The 20,389-nt window shown below is 41.3% G+C and overlaps 1 protein-coding gene across 1 annotated transcript in view; it reads right to left on the bottom strand.

The window, feature by feature from the left end:
* Positions 1-20,389, bottom strand: part of HGF (hepatocyte growth factor) — a 564,049-nt gene that overhangs the window by 304,948 nt on the left and 238,712 nt on the right. Inside the window, exons 6-7 of the mRNA XM_078674176.1 lie at positions 8,888-9,008; positions 6,914-7,032 (exon numbers count right to left, since the gene is read on the bottom strand). Of these exons, the coding sequence (XP_078530302.1) occupies positions 6,914-7,032; positions 8,888-9,008 (240 nt within the window). The remainder of the gene's footprint in view (positions 1-6,913; positions 7,033-8,887; positions 9,009-20,389) is intronic.

The following is a 20,389-nucleotide window of genomic DNA, read 5'->3' on the forward strand; positions in this document are numbered from 1 at the left end:
AAGAGACATGAAAAAACTAAACTCAAACTCTCTGCCCCCCAACAGCTGCAACTTACTGCTTCCTCCTACTGGCGTTAAGGACGTCCAATCCTTGACTGATCACTATCTTAACACTATGACCTCAATAATTAATGAAGTCGCACCCTTGCAGCTAAAAAAAGCCTCCGCAAAAATTTCCAATCCCTGGTACGACGGGAGTCTCAATGACGATAGACGCGCCATGCGAATGGCAGAGCGCACCTGGAGATCAGCTCCCTCTGCACTGAACCTAAAAACCCTGAAGAAAAAGAGAAATGCCTACTTCAGGAAAATAAAACGCTCAAAATCAGACTTCTTCAGCCATCAGCTCGACCAAGCCAAAAATCGTCCGAGAAAGCTGTTTGAGCTTATCCGAACACAATCCAAAGAACAACCCCAACCTCTCAACACTATGTGCGAAGCTCCCTCCTGCGAAGACTTCGCCTCTTTCTTTAACCAAAAAACTGACAACATAAAGAATGATCTCCTCATGGACGCAAGCCTCTATCCCAAACCCCACTGCATAGCACCCACTAAACCAAAAAACAATGCCACTTGGTCAACCTTTGTCACCTACGCGGAAGAAGAAATTGGCAGACTGCTCAGCACTCTGAAACCATCCAATCACCTCACGGACCCCCTTCCTGCTAACGCTGTTAAAGTCCTTACCCCGTCGCTCCTTCCACTCTGGACTAAAATCATTAACAGCTCACTTCAACAAGGAACCATTCCCGACTCCCTCAAAGTTGGACAAGTCACACCCTTGCTAAAGAAACCTACAGCCGACCCCTCTGACCTAAACAACTACCGTCCCATTACCAACATTCCGACTCTTGCCAAACTGCTGGAAAAATGCGCACAAATACAATTGACTAAACACATTACTCAGTTTGATCTCCTCAACTCTCATCAATCAGGCTTCCGAGCAAATCACAGTACTGAAACTGCTATGACTCACATAATTGACGACGACCTTCAAATCCTAGATCATAACGATACCTGCCTCCTCATCCTCCTTGATCTCTCCTCCGCATTTGACACCGTCAAACATGAGAATTTACTCGAACTATTAAACACAAGAATGGGCCTATCTGGAACTGTGCTCAAATGGTTCACGTCCTTTCTGCATAACAGGTCGCAGAAATTCAAGAGCAACAACTTGATGTCCGCGCCAAGACCTGCATCATTAGGCGTACCACAAGGATCCTCCCTAGCCCCAACTTTGTTCAACCTAGTTATGGAACCTCTCACCACCTTGCTACAAGAATCCAATGTACACTTCCACATGTATGCTGATGACACCCAACTTTATCTCAAACTACAATCACCCAAAGACATCACGCTCTTGAACTCAACGATCAGAAGCACCCAATCCTGACTGGCCGCTAATCATCTCAAACTCAATGCCCTTAAAACAGAGTTCCTTCTGATTTCACCTCCCGCAAAGATCACTACCGCACAAATGTGGCTTAAACACCTAACGGCATTCAATGTTCAACCCACCATCGTGGACTCAGCGAAATCTTTGGGCATAACACTTGACACCAATCTCAGCATGCAGGAACACATCAACAAAGCAACTAAGGGAGCGAACTACCAAATCAACACCCTTAGGAAACTTAAACCCTTCCTGCCAGCCAAAGACTTCCAAACTGCTGTACAATCACTAGTCATACCTCGAATAGAATATGGCAGCACCGCCCTCTGCGGTCTCCCCCTAGCTACTACGGCACCCATAAGAGCCTCTTTATACGCTGCAGCGAGACTTATCACTGGATCAAAAAAACACTCACACATTTCCCCTGACTTCAAATCCCTGAACTGGCTGCCTTTTGAAGCCAGAATACACCTGAAAATTGCTTGTTTGACGCACAAGGCTGTCCACCTGAGCTCACCTAGATACCTCGCTCAGAAGCTGACGATTTCTGGAAGCTCCAGAAACACTAGCGGCACAAACAATCTTTTGCTAAAGCCTAAAAGATTCCGCAAGGAAAAAACGTATAAACGCTCTTTCTCAGGAATGGCTCCCAGGATTTGGAACTCACTCCCTCCTGAAACCAGGCTCATCCCATCTACCATACTTTTCAAGAAAGAAGTAAAAGCGATCCTCATGGCTAAATACACTTGAACCACTACTGGGGATCAACTTCAAAGACTCGATACTGATCTGTACTACTTGTTCGAACCATTTGCATTTTTGTTCGACTTTGAAATTGTCTTACTTGATTGTTTATGATATCACCTCACTGTACTTTTAACACTATTGATGTATCTATGTATATATGCTCCCCTCCTCTGTAAAGCGCTCTGATATCTGCGAAGATCTTGTTCGCGCTATATAAAACTTTCAAAATAAATAAAATAAATTACACTTTGTATTATGAGTGTGTGCTATTCTATGTTCAACATCTTAAATATAACAGAGCAGTACATTAAGCGAACCTAGGCCTTAGCAATGAATTCTCCCATTGCTTAGTTGCTTTCTTACTTCTGCAATTCGGTCACAGAAATATAATACATACCACTGTGAATCAGTATCTGAAAGGGGTGCGCTAACACGCTCCTTCCAAATATCTAATTGCAACCCTGAATTGTGATTCTATAGAATAACAGTTTGCTGTTTGGACATAAAAATATCATTTTTGCAGTTGCACACAGCGCGATTGTGCGAATGGAGCCGTTTGCTACCTCAAAAATGCCTTTTATACATGTGGCCCGTAGAATCTTTTCATGGAAGGCGGAAAAAAGCCCATGGACTAGAGAAAGTCTTGCGTTTTGTAGGTAATGGTATCTGAGAGACATCTTAATTGTCAAGGTTTAATAGGAAACTTAAATTTTTGTTTAAGCTTCATTGCTTACATTACAACAAAGCGTGGGCTTGGTGATCTGCGCAGATACACTAATCTTGCAATTTGGATCCACCAGGAGTAATGTGTTTTTTCACACTTCTCCAAATCAATTGCCAAGTATACACTGACAGTTTGTTGTTTAGAATAGACCTCGGGAAAGGAGACAATAGAAAAACAGACAAACTAGATATCGTCATGTTGACTGGTTGCACACCTGGGTTAGGGCTGCACTGTGGGTGCATTGGTATTAGACTTGAGTAGTGTTTCATAATTCATATTATGCTGACTCCAGTACCTAACTTTTGATATTGTATATGATATATCTTTCACAATCTCTATATTTACCACTCTCTGGTTTAATGGAACAGTGCATCTTCTCAGAGCTTAAGGAATAAACATGGGAAGAACTATGTTGTTATTACAAAACAGACTTTGAAAGACACTAGTGTTAGTTGGAAAGTATAGAATATCTGTCTGGGATTGACTGGGAATGCTAAAATTGAAACATATGTACTTGTTCAACAAAAACATAAGGGCAGTCATACTTAGGAATACAGTGCATTAGGAAGATGTTTAAACAGCAGTTCAGTAGCTTCTGTTTTCTGTGAATAAGCCATGTTCACTTGAAAGAATAATGACATTTGTTTGAAGTACAGGGCTGCCTGAATGGCTAATATACTTACAATTGAGTTGGTAGTTGGTACTGATGAAATGATTGCCTTAAACTAGGGGTGACTCTTCCACAATGGTGGAGAAGTGTCACCCCATCGGCTCAGGACCAACAGCTGAAAAATAAAACTATATTTTATTATCATTTTATTTTTCAGCTGCTGGCTGAGCCAGTGTGTGTAGAGAGGGACGGCGCATTGAGGGGGAGGAGGAATGAAGAGGTATGTGGACTTACAAATGCGCCAAACTGACATGCGGAGTTAGATCTCTCCAACCCAGCTGAATTGCACAGCTGGGTTGGAGAAACATCACAAACTGAGCCTGACCGACATTAAACCAGCCCAAATTTTGCGCTGCTCCCATGCTTGGTAATAGCATGAGAGCAGCATGGGGATTGCACAAGGTCTGCTGGACCAGGAAGCAGAGGAACACACTGAGAAGTGAGGCAGGCATCAGCCTCAGATAAGTCTTATATTTTTATTATGAAACCCGCCTGAGCTCCCCGTATGTCCTTCACCTGCCTCAACCCCCTTTTGTGTGTGTCAGCCACCATTCCCTTAAATAAACATAGAAGTTTAGTTTCCGACATCCCCCATTTTTTTTTTTACTCTAATGTGTCCAAAATATTTACATGCAGGATTTACCTTCTTGTATCAATGGCACAGCTAAAATGTTTTGCATCTGATTCATTTACTAATTTACGGGCTCATTAAGATGTCGGTCAGAAAGGTTCCGAACAGAGGTCAGATTCTCTTAGCCATGTTGGAACCTATGTTTCTGACTGACCAACTATGATGTACTCGGTCGGAAAGCTAACCGTTCGGTCATTCAGAATAGGTACCGTCCGACATTCGGAAACTCTGAGTCGGTCAAAGACGAATAGTACAGATCTATGGACCGCGTTTCCGACTGACTTATTACAACGACTGATTCTGACAGCCTTTCCAATTCACTCTGTCTGACATGAAAAGACTGTCAAAAACTGACTTTGGGGGCCCCTAGCAGGCCCCTCTTCATCCTGAGGCCTCCGGTTGGGGGCTGTGGTGGTACCCAAGGGACCACCCTTTTAAACCATGGGAAGCCCACCACGGGGTGCAAGGTTTTCTGCAACCACACCTGTTTTTCAATGGGAGCCTGTGTTATTGGTCAGAACACAGGCTTCCATTGAAGTCAATGGGAGACTTTCCGAACGGTGTTTAGAAGCATCGTAATCGATCGGACTCACCAAACGTGAGTCTGCCGGAACCGATTCTGACAAGGAATCTGTGGGTTTGGTTTCCAACCGACATCGTAATGAGGCCCTTAGTGTTGATTTCAAGCATTTGAATCAGTGCTGAAACACATCAATGTCTGGTGTATACTATATTAATTGCTGTACACTAGAAAATATTAGTATTAATGTATTCCCCATGTAAATGACCAATCACTGTTACAAATGCACACTTTGTGTTATTTAAAATATAGAACAATGAAACTCCAAAAGGACAACAGCCTTGAGATTCATCTAATTTTTAAATCCCTTCTCCTCCTCTGAGTGGGGCAAGAAAGTATAATACATAATCTAGTGCCCATCCACACATGTAGGATGGTGGCTGACACCCCCTCACAGGTATGTGGGTGGGCAGAGTGGCCAAGGCTTACTTCAGGTAGTGAGTGGATTACGAACACAGATTCAAGATGAGGCAAAAACACAGTCCAAAATATTATAATTGTGAATTTGGGGCTTTACCTTTGGACCTTTATTGGCAATTGTGTATATAAAGCACACTCTGTTTACAGAAACCAAAAAGTATAATCACCCTCTGTGGCCGACGTGCAACACCAAAGTACTATTCAACTTCTTAATGCCAGGTGCTAGTACTCTCTTGATACTGACTCAGAGACTACGGTTATGCTTAGGGCTGGTTCAGGGTGTCTCAAGAGTGGCCTGATCTCTAGACTTTTGAAAATGCTTTTCTCCCCTAAAGGAGCTGAGGATGTGAGCATTAGGAGAAGATGCAGGGACTCTACACCAAACTCTCTCCCTGGTCTCAACTCGAGTAACTCATTGAATAACTCAGTGGGCTGTGGCCTCTACAGATGAGTTTCTAGTACACCAAGAGAAAAATAAAAGTTGTCTCCCCTCTTAAAATAATTATACCAAAATCTAACCACAACAAGAAACTCATACAGATATGGTAAAATAATATTAACTCTAGGGCAGTATATCGGTGTCAGGTTAGGGGCGCAATCCAGAATAAATTGGAGTCCAGAGGCCAGTAAAGGCCCCTCGAAGTACCTAGTATTTTGAAAAGAGCTTACGAAAATAGTGGTCCGCTTCCAAGAATAAAGTCCAAATGGTTCCTTTTGTATTAAAAACCCCCTCAGTCATCAGAGAACAGCTCTGATAACAAAAAAACAGAATTTAATGGATCAACTCTGATGGATTCACATGCTTCCAGAGTGCATGGAAAAAACTGGAAACGTAATTTAAAATAGATGCTATTAAGTATACGGATTCTACTTTCCCTAGCTGGATTTTTAAAAATAAATAATGCCTTATGACAGCGAGTCCAATTCTCTAGCTGTTTTGTGCGTGTGTGTGCCAAGCTCACTAGTAAGTGTCTGTAGACAGAGGGTAGCTAATCCTATTTCCCAAGTCATCATCTGTGGTCAGGACATGATGGGCTTCACTGCTCCAGCGCAGAGAACCGCATGTTTTTATGAGCACGCAGCCTGTAAGTCATTTCATGTAGACAAATATTTTTGTAAAAAACATTATGTTGAAGCCAGGAGTAAATATCGTTTTGAGGTCCTAATGGAAGGTAAAAGTTACAAGACTGGTACTGGACATTGGGAAAGTGGTTTTTCAACATAGGGGCAACATTTCCTCCGGAGTAAAAGTGCGTTTGCTCTAATGACACAATTTCTTCTAGATGCCTAAGCGTACACTGAGCTCATTTTTGCGTGCAGAAATGCCCACGCATGGCTGTAAATGAGAATTCACTGAAGTTTTCTATGAATACTCCCTGGAATCTGCAACTGTTAACCTTTGACACCCCTCCAGCTAATCAGCAATTTATGGAAAATGCAGAAGGCAATCTATGGAAGCACATTTCTGATTATTATTTGTATCGTGTCTAGGGTGTTTTATCACATAAATGCAACCAGCTTCCACTTTCACTGGTCACAAATCCCAAAGCATTTTCTTCAATGGAATGCAGCTGGGGAACTCTGATCATGTGCCATTTGCGTGCACACCATCATTTTTTTTAGTGATGGATAAGTAACTGTACTTTCCTACCACAGTTACAGTTTTTCAAATTCGACTGTGCACTTGGAATTAGAATGAAGACTTGGCAACAAGATTCGAACCGATGCGTTTTCTTTCAACTCACCGCAAGGCTTAACTGCGCAGAACTCCCAGGGGGTGTCGGGGTCAAGAGTGTAGCACCAAGGCCTGGACTTGCCATCAGGGTTGCGGCAGTAATTGTCATCCAGGCCCTTGTTAGGATATCTGCAATCCAGAGAGAAAACAGCGCGTTGAACAAATATGCCTGGTAACCTCAGACACGCATTTCCTTTCAAAGCAGCGCAATTAAGTAAGGTTTCTGTAAACACAGAAAGGCATGCCATGCTCATTAGTAAGGCTGGTCCTCCCGGGAGTAATGAAACTGGAACCCTAAAGAGCATTTCTTTCAATAGTCTTATTACTAATGATAGCCTTCTGTCCACATCCACCCTTGCAAGGTAATGGCCGTGTTTATGGACGTGTATAAATGCATGCCTTGCTGACAGACAGCTTCTCTTTTTAATCTGAGAGTTTTTAAGATACAGTGAAATTTCACCCCTGCACTTTATATTTCATCATGGAAGGGTATATGTGTTAGAACTAAAGTGAATGACAAAAAAAACATTAAAATCCTCAGACTGGGAAATGTATTTCCACACTCTATTTATTCATACTCAAGGTTTGCGGAAAAGCCCACCTCTGTTTAGCGACATGAATGATATTAAAGGTTTAACACCTTTTTGCCGCCCAAACAAGAGAAGTCTAATAAGTTTACGTGCTAAGTCCTTGTTCAGTTCCTCTGATGTTCTACTTCTCAGGCGTTCCAAATATTGATATCCACAGATCGATGTCATTTGCAAAGGACCTAAATGTGAATGGTCTCAAGATGCTTGCAATCACTATAGATTGATCAAAGTCTAATTATATCTCTCTCCATAGGTGAGTTTTCACCATTTTTTAAAAACTCTATAAGCAGGTGACTCAGCCAATACTTTGAGGCAAGTCGATCCACGTTTTCCATGTCACCTCAAAAAAATAATTTCAATTTGGCCTGTTTAAATTGTCAATCTACCACTGTCTTTCAACACACCAATCTCAATGGTTAGCTTGGATGGTGCCCTAGAATGTGTTCCCTCCATTGGGTTAAATATCTCATATGTAACATCTATACCATAATAATACTCTGACAGCCATGTATAGCTAAAGTAAACCACTCCAGTAAGAGGATGTGTGTTTCCTTAACACCAATCACTATCTGGCTGCATAATTATAAGTCTATTGAAAATAAACCCTTATTTTATGGGAGGTGAGTATCTGTTCTGAAGCCATTGCAACAGTCAATGTGAGAGATAATAAGGTTTTTTTGCAGTTGTTGCATCTCCTTCAAAATGTGTTGATGTCCTACTGAAGAGCCAAGAATTTCTTACAAGTTGGGGTCATTAGTTATCCACTGCAAGAGATTATCATAAATATATCCCAAACATGTTCACATGAGTATAATTGCTTTATCAGTTATCATAGGAATGCAGAGTGCTATAAGGCGTTTTAAAGCAGACATGGGCATGTCAGAATTAGATCCGAATTATTTAAAATAAGGGCAAGATTGTTCCAATCAATTAACTGCTTATTCCCTTCAATGTAAAGTTTTTGCTTCCTGTTCTTTTGGCCTTTCTCTTACCCAGCGTCCAGCTACTATATCTCAAGGTTTTTGTTCCAACACAGGTTTTGGTGTATTTAAATAAGAAAATATTACTCACTGCCACTTACAGAATTTACTGGAATGCAATTTTCCACTTTGAGACAACTTCATGTAATATGCCAAGTCTCACAACTCAAGACTACCCATAATGTAATAAAGCTGAAGTTACACTTTCCTGATGTGTGAGAGTGAATGATAAATGTGAATATTGTACTAACTATTGAATTAAAAAAAGTTCAACATTAAATGAACGTCCTATTCATTATTTCGAGAGCAACTCAGACACAGTTATTACACATCAATCCATTTTTTAAAATCCATTGACACAAGACTATTGTCTAACCTTCAACCCATGATTTATACATCCACGAATTTCAATACCTCTCTGGTCGATATCTGTGCCTATGAGGCCGCTGAAGATCCCACCTCTGGCATTCCTTGCCCGTCTCAGTGAAATCCATTGGTCCTCTGTAACTTTCCCCTTTGCAGGCTACACATTCCACTAAAAAAACATTACAACATGTCTAGTGAGAAACTATTTTGTAAACAATAACTTAAATGCATACACTGTCTACTACACTTTGACAATGTATCAATACTATGTTAACAATTAAACCGTGGGTTTTACTCTTTAGTTATGTGCATCTAATAAGGAACACTTACAAAACTGAATATCATAAGGATGATCATCTATGCATATTCACAAGTAAGAGTTGCCAAATGTCAGGCAAGCCTGGTAAGACCATATTAAAACCAAATGAATTGCTACTTGTGCAAATATTTCACCTGAAATAACAAGAGACAATTCTTCCTTAATAAAGTCAAGACACACAATTTCATAGTAACCTATTTCTAAGGTAGTATGATGTTTAACAAATATCAAATATGATTTTCAGATGTTCTAGAAGCAAAAAAAGGTTTTAATATTGATATTCACAAAGACTCGTTTCTGTATCCGTTTAATATTAGCACAATATTTTCGGTGAGGGAGAAAAAATATATGAGATCTATGTGCCATTTGTAAAACTGTTGTGATTGTAGAACTGGCTTTTTGGAGACCCCCCGCCCCCACTAGGAGAGCCAAAGCCAGTGGTGCAGGGGACACCTAGAATCTACAGGGTTCTTCTTGCTGAAATCATACATTACCAAGGAGACCAGGACAACCAGCCGTGGAGGGAAGTAAGTTATTTATTAGCTCAAGCTAAGGACAGAGGTCCCAGAATGATACAAAGACAATTCTCCGGAGACTGCTGTTTTATCCACAGCTTACACATATTTATAGCGCTAGCCACTCCCATTTGTACATTACACAGTTCCACATTTTGATAAGTTCCTCATTCTGACAAGTTCTTCGTGAGTCTTGTGGTGCAACCGTGGTCAGGGGACATCTGTTCTCTGATTGCACAATGTCCACAGCCCTGTGCTTCCTTGCCCAACTGGTGTGGTCATGGGGCACAGCCTTGTGCTTCCTCTATTAGTTGGTGTGGTCACAGTGCACAGCCTTGTGCTTCCTCTATCAGTTGGTGTCGTCACAGGGCACAGCCTCGTGCTTCCTCTATCAGTTGGTGTGGTCACAGGGCAGCTGGTCAGAGAGGTTGAGTTACCAACAATGGGCAGGATGTGGCTGAGTCTCTGGCACAACTGGGGGGTGAGGCACACAGGCAGCTTCTCGGAATTGGCTCGACCACAAGGAGGAAGGAGGGTTGAGCAAGCTTCAGCAGGGACATGAAAAGTAATTCTTCATCAGGTTGCCGAGAGCATGGCAACACAAAATGGAGTCTTGATGGTCATTTTCAAGCACAGTTCAACAGAATATGAGTTGTATAAATACGTGAGAGAAATTTACCAATATCTTCTGATGATCAAAGAATCATACAAATATGTTTGCAGAAAATAATTTAGATGAATGGCCAAATTCCAGTTGTTGGATGGGAGCAATCACAATATTAATGTTCTTATCACATCAACAATGCCATCTTTAAATTCTAGCTAATGTAATGTTGTAGAATAAGATTATAGAAAAATGTTCTAGCCCTCGCACTTGAATGCTTTTTATTTTTAGATGTAACTTACTCCTGAATTAGTATTTAGTGTTTATTAAAAATATAATGGTATGTTAAAGGTGAACCCATAAATATTTTAATATACATATTGTTTTCCTTTTGCCACTGTTTTGCGTTTTTAACTTATTCCCAAATATTCCTGTGCTGAAAAAAGCTGGACAGTGTATACTATACATGGTGGAACCAATGTACTGTAAAGTAGGATGGTTTCTTTATTAAAAAGGGTGCAACCTCACTTTGTGAACACTTCAGTGTAATAAATAGTACAATATGTTTTAGGTAGAATAAGGAAAGTAGTCAACTAAAATTTGAGAATTGGGTTCCTATTTGGTCTTGCTCAGACATTGCTGTTCATTAAACAGCCTTTGCAATGTTTTTGCTTGTAATAACTCTTTAGTCACAATAAGCCATGGTTTGTTAACAACATAACCACATTGGCTGCATATATCTAAAGTGCACTATCAAACCTAAAATGTTCTCAGTATATCAACAACCCGCCTACCTCCGACCGAATTTTAGATTTTTATGACTGGTGAACAATAATTTCTTTCTACATCAGTTGATGCCATTTACACCTTTCATGCTTTCTAGATGTGTGTATTGCCTCTTGTTTATGTTTTATCTACCCAATTAGCTAAACAAGAACTCCTTACCCTAAAGCTACAAATGCCCTCTTTAAAATAGTCTTACACTTCATATTTAGTAGTAGTCTTAACATCCTATGTAATCCACCTGTTAACTTCAGCTTCTCTAATGTTGGATTCGTAACCACTTATCCACTCCTGTTTCTGCACCATAAGGTCTTTCCTCACTAGAATATCTATTAGTTTGCATTTCAGTATAATAATACATTCCTTACATAGTGGGAAATGTAACCAAGTCATGTTGTATGTTTAATACCAACATATTTAATGGTCTACAGAGATAAAATAAATCTGTTGGCATAACCCACTCAACTAAACTTATTAGGGAATTTATAACTGAGAACTGAATGTCAATATGTGCCACAACCAATCACGCTTGTCAGCTGAGAAAGATGATTCATGACATAGTTTTAGAATATGCCCCTGTGTAGGGTCTGTTCTTGACTCTTTTGCATCATTATTCTTCAATCCAAATGGATAGATGCCAGATAACCCATTTGTGATAGTTAATAGGGGTCGTAAGTAGCATAACTTTGCTTTTACCAGCATTACACTCAAGCCACCAAATAATGTATGCAACTATCCTTAACTGTTAGATAATCTCAACAGGCTGTAAACTTGATATGCTTTCCTAGCCAGCCTTATATTCTTAAATTTAATCCAAAAAAAGGTGTTGATTGCTACTAGTCAAGATGCCAGATTCAAGGAGGCCCACCTCTGTAAAACTAACAACATTTTTTTTAAAACAGCCAAGAACAAAAAAGTAATACAAACAGAGGTTCTCAAGAGATGGATTGTGGGACTGCACAATGAGAAAGAAACATTTTCCTCTTTTGCAAAAAGAGTCATTGTGTAATAGAGCACAGGGATTGGGTTTTGAGATGTATAATCAAACTTTACTTGGCCCTGTGATAGGACTATGAGCCCCCAGAGACTGAGGAGTATGACCAGGCATAAGAAAAGTAATTACACACAAGGATTGATCTAAATCTACTCTATTGATCTTCAGAGACTGGAGCTTTCCATTCTCAGGTAGTCTGTGTAAATGATCCGATGAAGGTGGCATCTCTTTGGGGTAATCCAATGAAACACATTGACATAATCTACATTGAGTCCTCCAAAGAATCTCTGAATCACCATACAGCTAGCAAGCATGGTAGTGTCTACTCTAATGAAATGATTGTTGGTATTGTTGTTGCTTAAGGCATTTACCTATAATGAATGAATGAGCAAACAAGAATAGTGAGAGCAGTAGGTGAGTTACTAAGAATGGATTAGCACATTTTATCTATGAAGATTGTTTATAGAGAGATCATAAAATACAATTTGTTTTTTAAAATTATTACTGCATAAGAGATTAATAACATATATATGTATATACATACAACAGTAATCCATATGCAACTGATAGTCTAGTATACAACTTTTTACACAATGAGAAAGTACGTCTTGAAAGGAAATGAGAATAAAACGTCAACGTAGTCATTGAGGATCAGGGAAATAGGTGATAGCGTCAGAAACCTATTGCTATTATTGTGCATTAGATTTTGAGGGTCAGCATAAGACTAATAATATAAATGGTGGTAATGAATGAGATTGGGAGCAGACTCTATAAATGTTGAGATAAAAAAATGATCCTAAGGAATTAGCTCAGAGAGTTATGAGGTGTAAGTGATAGCATTTTGGTCTTGAACATGTGCTCATCTGCCTAGAAAGTAGGCTGTTTCAGTGCCAGGCCTGGTATGTCAAATGAGACAATTTCTGCTTTCATTTTATTCACTTATTACATTTATGTTTGTGATTGGTTAATTGTTACTTACTTTGTTCTGCAAATATATATAAATAAATATATTTACGTTTCAATGCGTGAGGTTTAGAATTTGATTTATTGAGCGCTTATGACTGAGCTGCCTCTCTCACAAAAATTCACAATACATTTCTGAATGCAATGATATAGGAAAGAGATATGTAAACCAGCATAGGTAAAGCTAGTAGGTCTCGACAATGCCCTAGCTATTGGCATTGTCAATATGAATGTTTTTGAGCCATGTTGTCTAGCAGCACATATGTTGTTCATCATGGCTGAAAGTTACTGAAAGACTAGAATCACAGGATGTTGAGCCGATGTTGAGTGTCTTCATCCCCCCATGTTGAGTATGTCCAAAATTACTTAGCCTGTGCTGACCGCATCATAGCACTTTTTTCAGTGACTTTCAGCCATGCTAAACAGCAGATATGGTGCTAGACAACATGGTAAAAAGACATTCACATGGACAAAGCCAACAGCTTGGGCACTGCAGAGATCTTTTGACTTTGCCAATGTATGTTTGGTGTTGATGGGTCTTGCTGAACACATGTGGAAATGATAGTGAGAAACAGTTGAGGAGCTTTGAAGGGAAGCGCGGATGTGGTGCAACAGCCAGAGCTGCAGACATGGGAACTGGGGATCCAGGTTTTGAATCTTGGGAGCGGCTGAAAGATTTGTGATTCTGGGAAAATCGCTTACACTTACCCCTGCCTATGACATTGAATGTGTCATTGTGTAATGCAACTGGTGAGCACGGAAAGTACTCCAATACCATTGGCTGATCTTAGCACTATGGAAAGATGGAGGACAGAACAATTGCTCCAATACCATCGGATCATGCAAAACAAAAAAATATTAAAGCATTTATGACGAGAGAAATAGTGGGAGGACAGGTCAAGCAGGCAAGAAGTAGGGGATGGGGATATGTGCAAGCAACAACAGGGAAAAAACCTAAATTGAAGCAGGATCAGTGACAAAAATGAATGTGTCATTGTGTAATGTAACTGGTGGGCACTTAAAGCACTCCAATTCCATTGGCTTGTGTTCACGCTATGGCATGACGGATGATAGAGCAAGTGCTCCAATACCATCAGATCAGGCACATAACAAATTAACAAGTCCTGTTCATATTTTAACAACTTTTAAAAGAAATGCATTTGTTTATGTACACATGCATGAATTTTAGTGGTGTGTGCATAGGTCCTGAAGAGACGGCCTGAAAACACAAGTACTCCTATGGAGTGCTTGAAAACAGAGAATAGAATAGCTCCTCAAAATGGGAGCAGTGTAAGGCGAAATGTACTTAGTCCATGTGCTATGGGAGGGCCAAACTCAAAAAGAGGGCATGACACATGCATGCAATGATGAGTGGCATCAAAGAAAATTAGAGTGATGTTAAAGTTTACCAATGGCAGGAGATGGCCGGCCCGTAAGCCAACAGATAGAACACAACACCTCTCTTTGAGACAGCGCATGCTCTGTCTAGCAGATAACTAAAAAGGAGAGAAGGAAATAGGATAGAAACAGGAAAGGGGAAATCAGTATGAAATATTTGTCTAAAATTTCCTTTTGCTCTCTTGCACGAGGAGAGAAGAGGGCGGAAATGCTTATTCTGCGTGTTGATTTTGGTCCAACAGATAAAGAAAGAGGTGGGAATGGAAAACAGCAGTTGTCTGGAAATAATCATTTCAGCAATTTCATCACTCTCCATGTTTATGACATTAATGGTACCATTAAGGTCTTTTTAAGGCTGTAAGATTATTTTCAGTACTTTCTCTCTTCTGTCCCAGCTGATGACCAGATTCTTACCCATAGTTCTTGTTGTTATCTCGGAAGGGTCTCTTAGCAGGAACAGTAGGATCTCCTGCTTAGTCTCTAACTGTTCTTTGGTTGAAATGTCCTTCAACTTGGTTCCTCTGATTGCTGCATAATTGGGACTGGGCAACAGAAAGTGGGACAGAACTTCTCTCTGGCTGGAAGAAAATTCATCAGATGCTGCAACAAGCCTTTTCTTTAGCAGGGGCAACAGTAGCAGCGCACCAATTTTTGGCATAGTTAAAGTTCTTCTCATCCTTTAATTTGTTTAATGCCTTCTGATATGTTTGGGGTACTGTGATATAACTAACAGGCCAGAGACGCTGGCTGATTTGACATTCTCCCACTCTTTGCTCCTGTCTTCCAGGTGAAGTTTCAGGAAGGTTTTGGATTTGGTTTTGTTGACTCCTTTTATAGTCGTTAGGCAAATTTTGGTTTTTAAATTGACAGCATAAGACTAGGATGTTCACTTTTCCCCTTCCATGTAGTGGCACAGTTGAATTTCTTTTTGCTTGGACAAATTTTCCTGATTCATGCAGAAGTCTGTTTCTTTTTACTTTCAGTCATTTCAGGCCATATTTTTAATTAGTGACATTTGGTATCTATTTTGCGTTCTAAACCAATGGTGGAGAATCTAGTTAGAACCATAAGAAGGGACTTCCAGTATTTCAATTCTAGTACAAATTTTCGCTTGCACCTGTATCCAGGCTCCCAAGTTCTGCACCTTGGATGACTCGGGCAATGTGCTACAAAAAGTGATGGCAAAAGGAGCAGGCAAATTTGAGAATATCATATGACGAGGTTTTAGATTTTTCAGTTGCTCTTGGGCCTACTCTCTGGTGGATGCCAGTCAAGTCTCCATGTTTTTGATTCCCATACTTTTAATAGTATATGGCAACTTCAGGTAAAAAATGTCAATTTTTTTTTTTAAACTAAGGATTTTCTATATCCTGTATTTTATAGAAGGGGATTCTGTGACATTTTCTGTTGGTTGCCTGTATAAGCCCAGGTAAATTTACAGTTGCATTATGGACATGTAAAACACTAAACCCAGAAATCTGACAGTTTTACTAGGAATTAATGGGACATCAGAAGGACATAGCTTTGCTGTATCTGGGCCTTATAATTAAGGGTATGTTTGTCAAGTAATAGAGCTTGACTCTGCTTTCACATAGTCTACAAGTAACCCTTGACTCTCTTCCCCCTTCAATTGGTACTCATTGATGCCAAGCTACTGTTTGCATTTGTTTGGGCAAGTCACTTTCTCAAGGATCTGCCTTCAGTGGATTTTGTCTTCCTCTGTTTGCCTCTGAGAACTCTAGGAGCAAACATGCCCATTGACATAGTGGTAGAAATGATCAGGATTTTAAAAGGGTGTAGGACTTGAATCTGACCTGGGCCACGGCGATGAATTGCACCTCAGAGGTCCTCATTTTGTGTGCCCAGCTAATCACTGTGTTTCTGGAGTGAGCGCCAATGCTAACCCCAAATAATTACTGATGCCTAAATAAATTGCAGAATTCTGGTCAATTTCTATTGGTTTCCCAAGGTAGTTTTGTGTTGCTGTGGAGAAAATCCAGCGGAACCCTGCTGAGATCTGCTGAGATCATTAACAGTAATAGCATTTGGAACAGCAGATTGTTCTTTCTTACATTGTAACACCTTCATACCATCCCCAACCTTCATTATGACAAAGTTCTGGAATTCTTTAGATTTTCAGTTGTCTTGCTTCAAAGCCAATTTAGTTTTAATGCAAATGTGATTGCTAGATCATCCATGGTGTGGAATTGCAAGGACCTAATAGTCATGAGGACCAACCCACACTTCCTGCAAAAGGCAATATTCCGTTTTCATTCAAGTCAAACAGCCAAACACTTAGTTTCTTTCAAGAACCAAAGGTTCAGGTCAAAGCAGCACTGCAGAACAAAACCAATTGGGAAGGGGAAACCGTTTTTTGCATCATATGCAGACTGTAACGAAGGGAAACGTGTCACCAAGTACACCATCTCAAGATGGATAGCCCAAACAATGCAAGTGTCACAAAAAAGCTGCCATATAGCCATTAACTAAACCAAGAGCACACACGACAAGGAAGAAAGCAGCTACATTAGCCTTCCTGGCAAAAGTTCATTTGAACTACATATGTCTGGCAGCCACATGACCTTTACTACACACCACAGTCACAAAACACTACTGCATCGATAACCGCCTCTTCAACCTAGCCAACACAGTGAAGATATCGATGCACAGAAAAGATTCACACAGCAAAACAAAATGGTTGCTTACAGGTAGGAGTAGTTTTGCAGCTTGAAGAATTTTCTGGATTTACATGAGACCCACCCCCCTCCCCAGGAAATTTGATGAGACAAGGTAAACAAAGGCATACATGAAAACCTAAATAAGGCACAAATCAGAAAGAAACTGGGACTGACAGTCACCAGGAAAAAGAATCTGAAGCTGTAAGACATGCGCAGGGGCTTATGGGATGGGAGTCTGACATCAGGACAAGGCTAAACCAAGTGCCAAATGGTGACAGTTTACGCCAAACAACAAAAAAAAGAGAGGGGAAAGAGAGACTGCTACAAGAGGAGAATTCTGGACCCGACCACTAGATGAACGGCATGTGAATCCAGAAAATTCTTCGAGCTGCAAAACTACTGGTAAGTAACCATTTTGATGCCTGTGACCAAGATCATTAGTTTGGTATTGTCTGGATAGGTTATATTAGCTTTTGCACCAGATGAACCATAGTAGTCCCACAGGCGTGGAACAATGTAGGTCTGAGGAAGGATCCCTGAGGGACCCCATAGTGGGGATGATAGGTCAGAGGTTTGAAATGGTGTAAGGAAATATCCTGCTTTTGGGCAGCTAGCAAAGAATGAAAAAGATTTGAATGCATTGTTACAGACCCCCAGATGAAAGGGTCAGTCTTGAAGACTAAGGTGTTAGTCTCTATTGAATGCTACATACAGGTCTAATTTTCCAGAATGGAAGGTAGATGTTCGATGAAATCCCGAATGAGAATAGTCCACCAAGCGTTTGGCTTCAAGGTACTCTGAAAGCTTAGTGATCAACATTTTTTCTCAGATCTTGGAGATCGCTGGAAACAACAAAATCATACTACAGCTGGATAATAAGACCAAAGGATCTGTAGATTTTTTTTTTAGCAAAGGAATAAATAATACTAGCTCGTTCTGAGCTAGTAGGAACTGTACCATATGCAAGAGATTGAAAAGCTGGCAGAGAAAAGGACTGTGTGTGTCCTGACCTAGCTTCAAGACAGGTTGTGTGCAAAGGCCATTTGCTGAGCCTGAGGAACAAACAAAAAGGTGTGCCTGAATGTCTTCCAGGGCAGCAGGCCGAAGTGCTCAAGATAGGGACTGGGAGAAGAGCTGGCAAGGGTGGGTGAGGGGCAAAGGGGTAGTATGGTAATTGGATAGATAATTTGATCGGGTAGTTCGGAGGCAATATTACTATAAATGTCGTTTTTTCTTCTTCTGAGAAACCAATTCATTATCGCAGTTACTGTGAATCAATAATCTGCTGTTGAAAGGCCTTCTGCTGAAGAAGAGGTTTAACAATAGAGAGAATGTCTTTAGCAGAGTGAGCCAATGTGATTCGTTTAAAGTGGTACGGGCCTTTTTTTAAATATTTATGAACATGCCTTGCCCATTTTAGATTTCATAGTGAACTTGTAAAACACCAGTCTGGGCTTATCTCTGAAAATATTTGTCAGGCAGTTACAGTCCAGAAACCACAATGATTTACCCAATGCTGGGAACTAATCTATTTCTGCATTAGGATAATTTCAGACTAGATAGATAAAATTGAAGCTACTCAAGAATATGTTCAGCAAGATGGCCTTGTGCACTTTTTAGGTCTCGGCTAGCCGCGCGAAGCGCGTCTCCGCCGAGAACCTTATGTTGGCGTGTGAGCTTCCCAGGAGACAATCCTGGCCGCGCGCATCGCCTTGGAGGCGATTCCAAACTGACACGCGCACACGAACGAGCGCTGCGGCCAGGCGCTGTCTCCTAGGAAGCTCAAAACACCACACACGCATGCACATACACTCACAGACACACACACAAGCGCCCACGCACGCACATACATACAGAGACACCCACCCCCCCCACACACATACACACACACACGCGCGCACACACACACGAGTGCACCCCCCCTCTCCCCCGCCGTCGCACACATGCATACACACACAAACACACACACACACACGAGTGCACCGAGCCCCCCCCCTTTTCAACTTACCAGTTTAATTTAGAGGGACTCCGCTCTCCTTCTGGCGTCGCGAGGCGCTTTCACTCCGCCTGCCTTCTTTTCCGGTGCAGATGCAGCCCCGCCCCCGTCACAGGCGACTTTGCCTGACTTCCGGAGACATCGCGGAGGCCATCTGAAACCGATGGGAAACCAACTCCGGTAGCCCTGTTCCAATGAACCAGAGCATGGCTTACAATTTATCCCACCCGTTTACCTCTCGCGCGGGGGGTCGACCAGGCGCTTAAATACCTCTTGATTTTTTGCAGCGCTCAAGCATGTGATGCGGCACACTATTGACTTCACTATTGACTTATCGCACGACGCCCCGCTCTTCATGCGCTGATTTGTGCCCAGGGCAAAGCTTGGTCAGTAATATTGGGGAGGGGTGTGTTTCAGATTGTCCAACACTCACGCTGGCATATCTTGTTAAAATATGTTATATGAGAAGCGGGGAACAAGGGGGTGTAAAGGGCAAAGGGCTGAGAGGAGCTCAGAAGGCCTTCACAACAGAGATGAAAAAGATTTTTTGTCCGAGTGGGCATGTAAAACTGCCAGGTGAAATCCGATCACACCTCACAATACCCGACTGAAAGCTCCTGTCCCCAACTATTTACTACAGACTACACTTTTTAGGGGGGTGCAACACCCCCACCCCGAGCCTACAGCCCTGCTTGTTGCTGTGGTGTAACCAAGTGCTGTCCACTTTGCATGGGTCCAGATTTAAGTAGCTGCCAGGACACTGCATTGTACCTGGTCGCGCTGGCACTGCTTTCTGTGCTTACAGTACAAAGGAATGTGATACTCTTCTGTTTGTTGGTCCCGTTATTGATGAGAGAGATTTCTTTCTCCTGAGTGCATAGCAATTTCGCTGCCATCATGCCGTTCTATCTGAAACTGGCTGTTGAGGAGCGTTCGTTGTGTTCCACAGCTCCTCTTTTCATTAGGCTGGCAGACAGTGCAAAGAACCAAGGAGCATAAACATGCTCGTTCTTTGCTCGGCTTCTAGAAGCCAGCCTTTGTTGCCTTTAGCTCTTTCTCCGAAGTGTAGAGGATAGGTGTGAGTCCTTATTTAACAGTAAATCTCACCCCAAAATTACCCCAAGGGCCAATGAACAGCTCTCCGCATTGAAATAAACAATGAAAGACATTGGAGAGACGCGAGAGGAAAAAGTATGACCCTTCCCTCAAGTCTGATTACAAGCTGTTAAATGAAGAAAGTCCAATCTCGCGTTAATTTACAATGCTAATAGCTCTAACTTTTGCAATGCCGAGACCGTTG

This window comes from Lissotriton helveticus, chromosome 1_1, assembly GCF_964261635.1.
Source record: "Lissotriton helveticus chromosome 1_1, aLisHel1.1, whole genome shotgun sequence".
In the NCBI taxonomy this organism is placed as follows: Eukaryota; Metazoa; Chordata; class Amphibia; order Caudata; family Salamandridae; genus Lissotriton; species Lissotriton helveticus.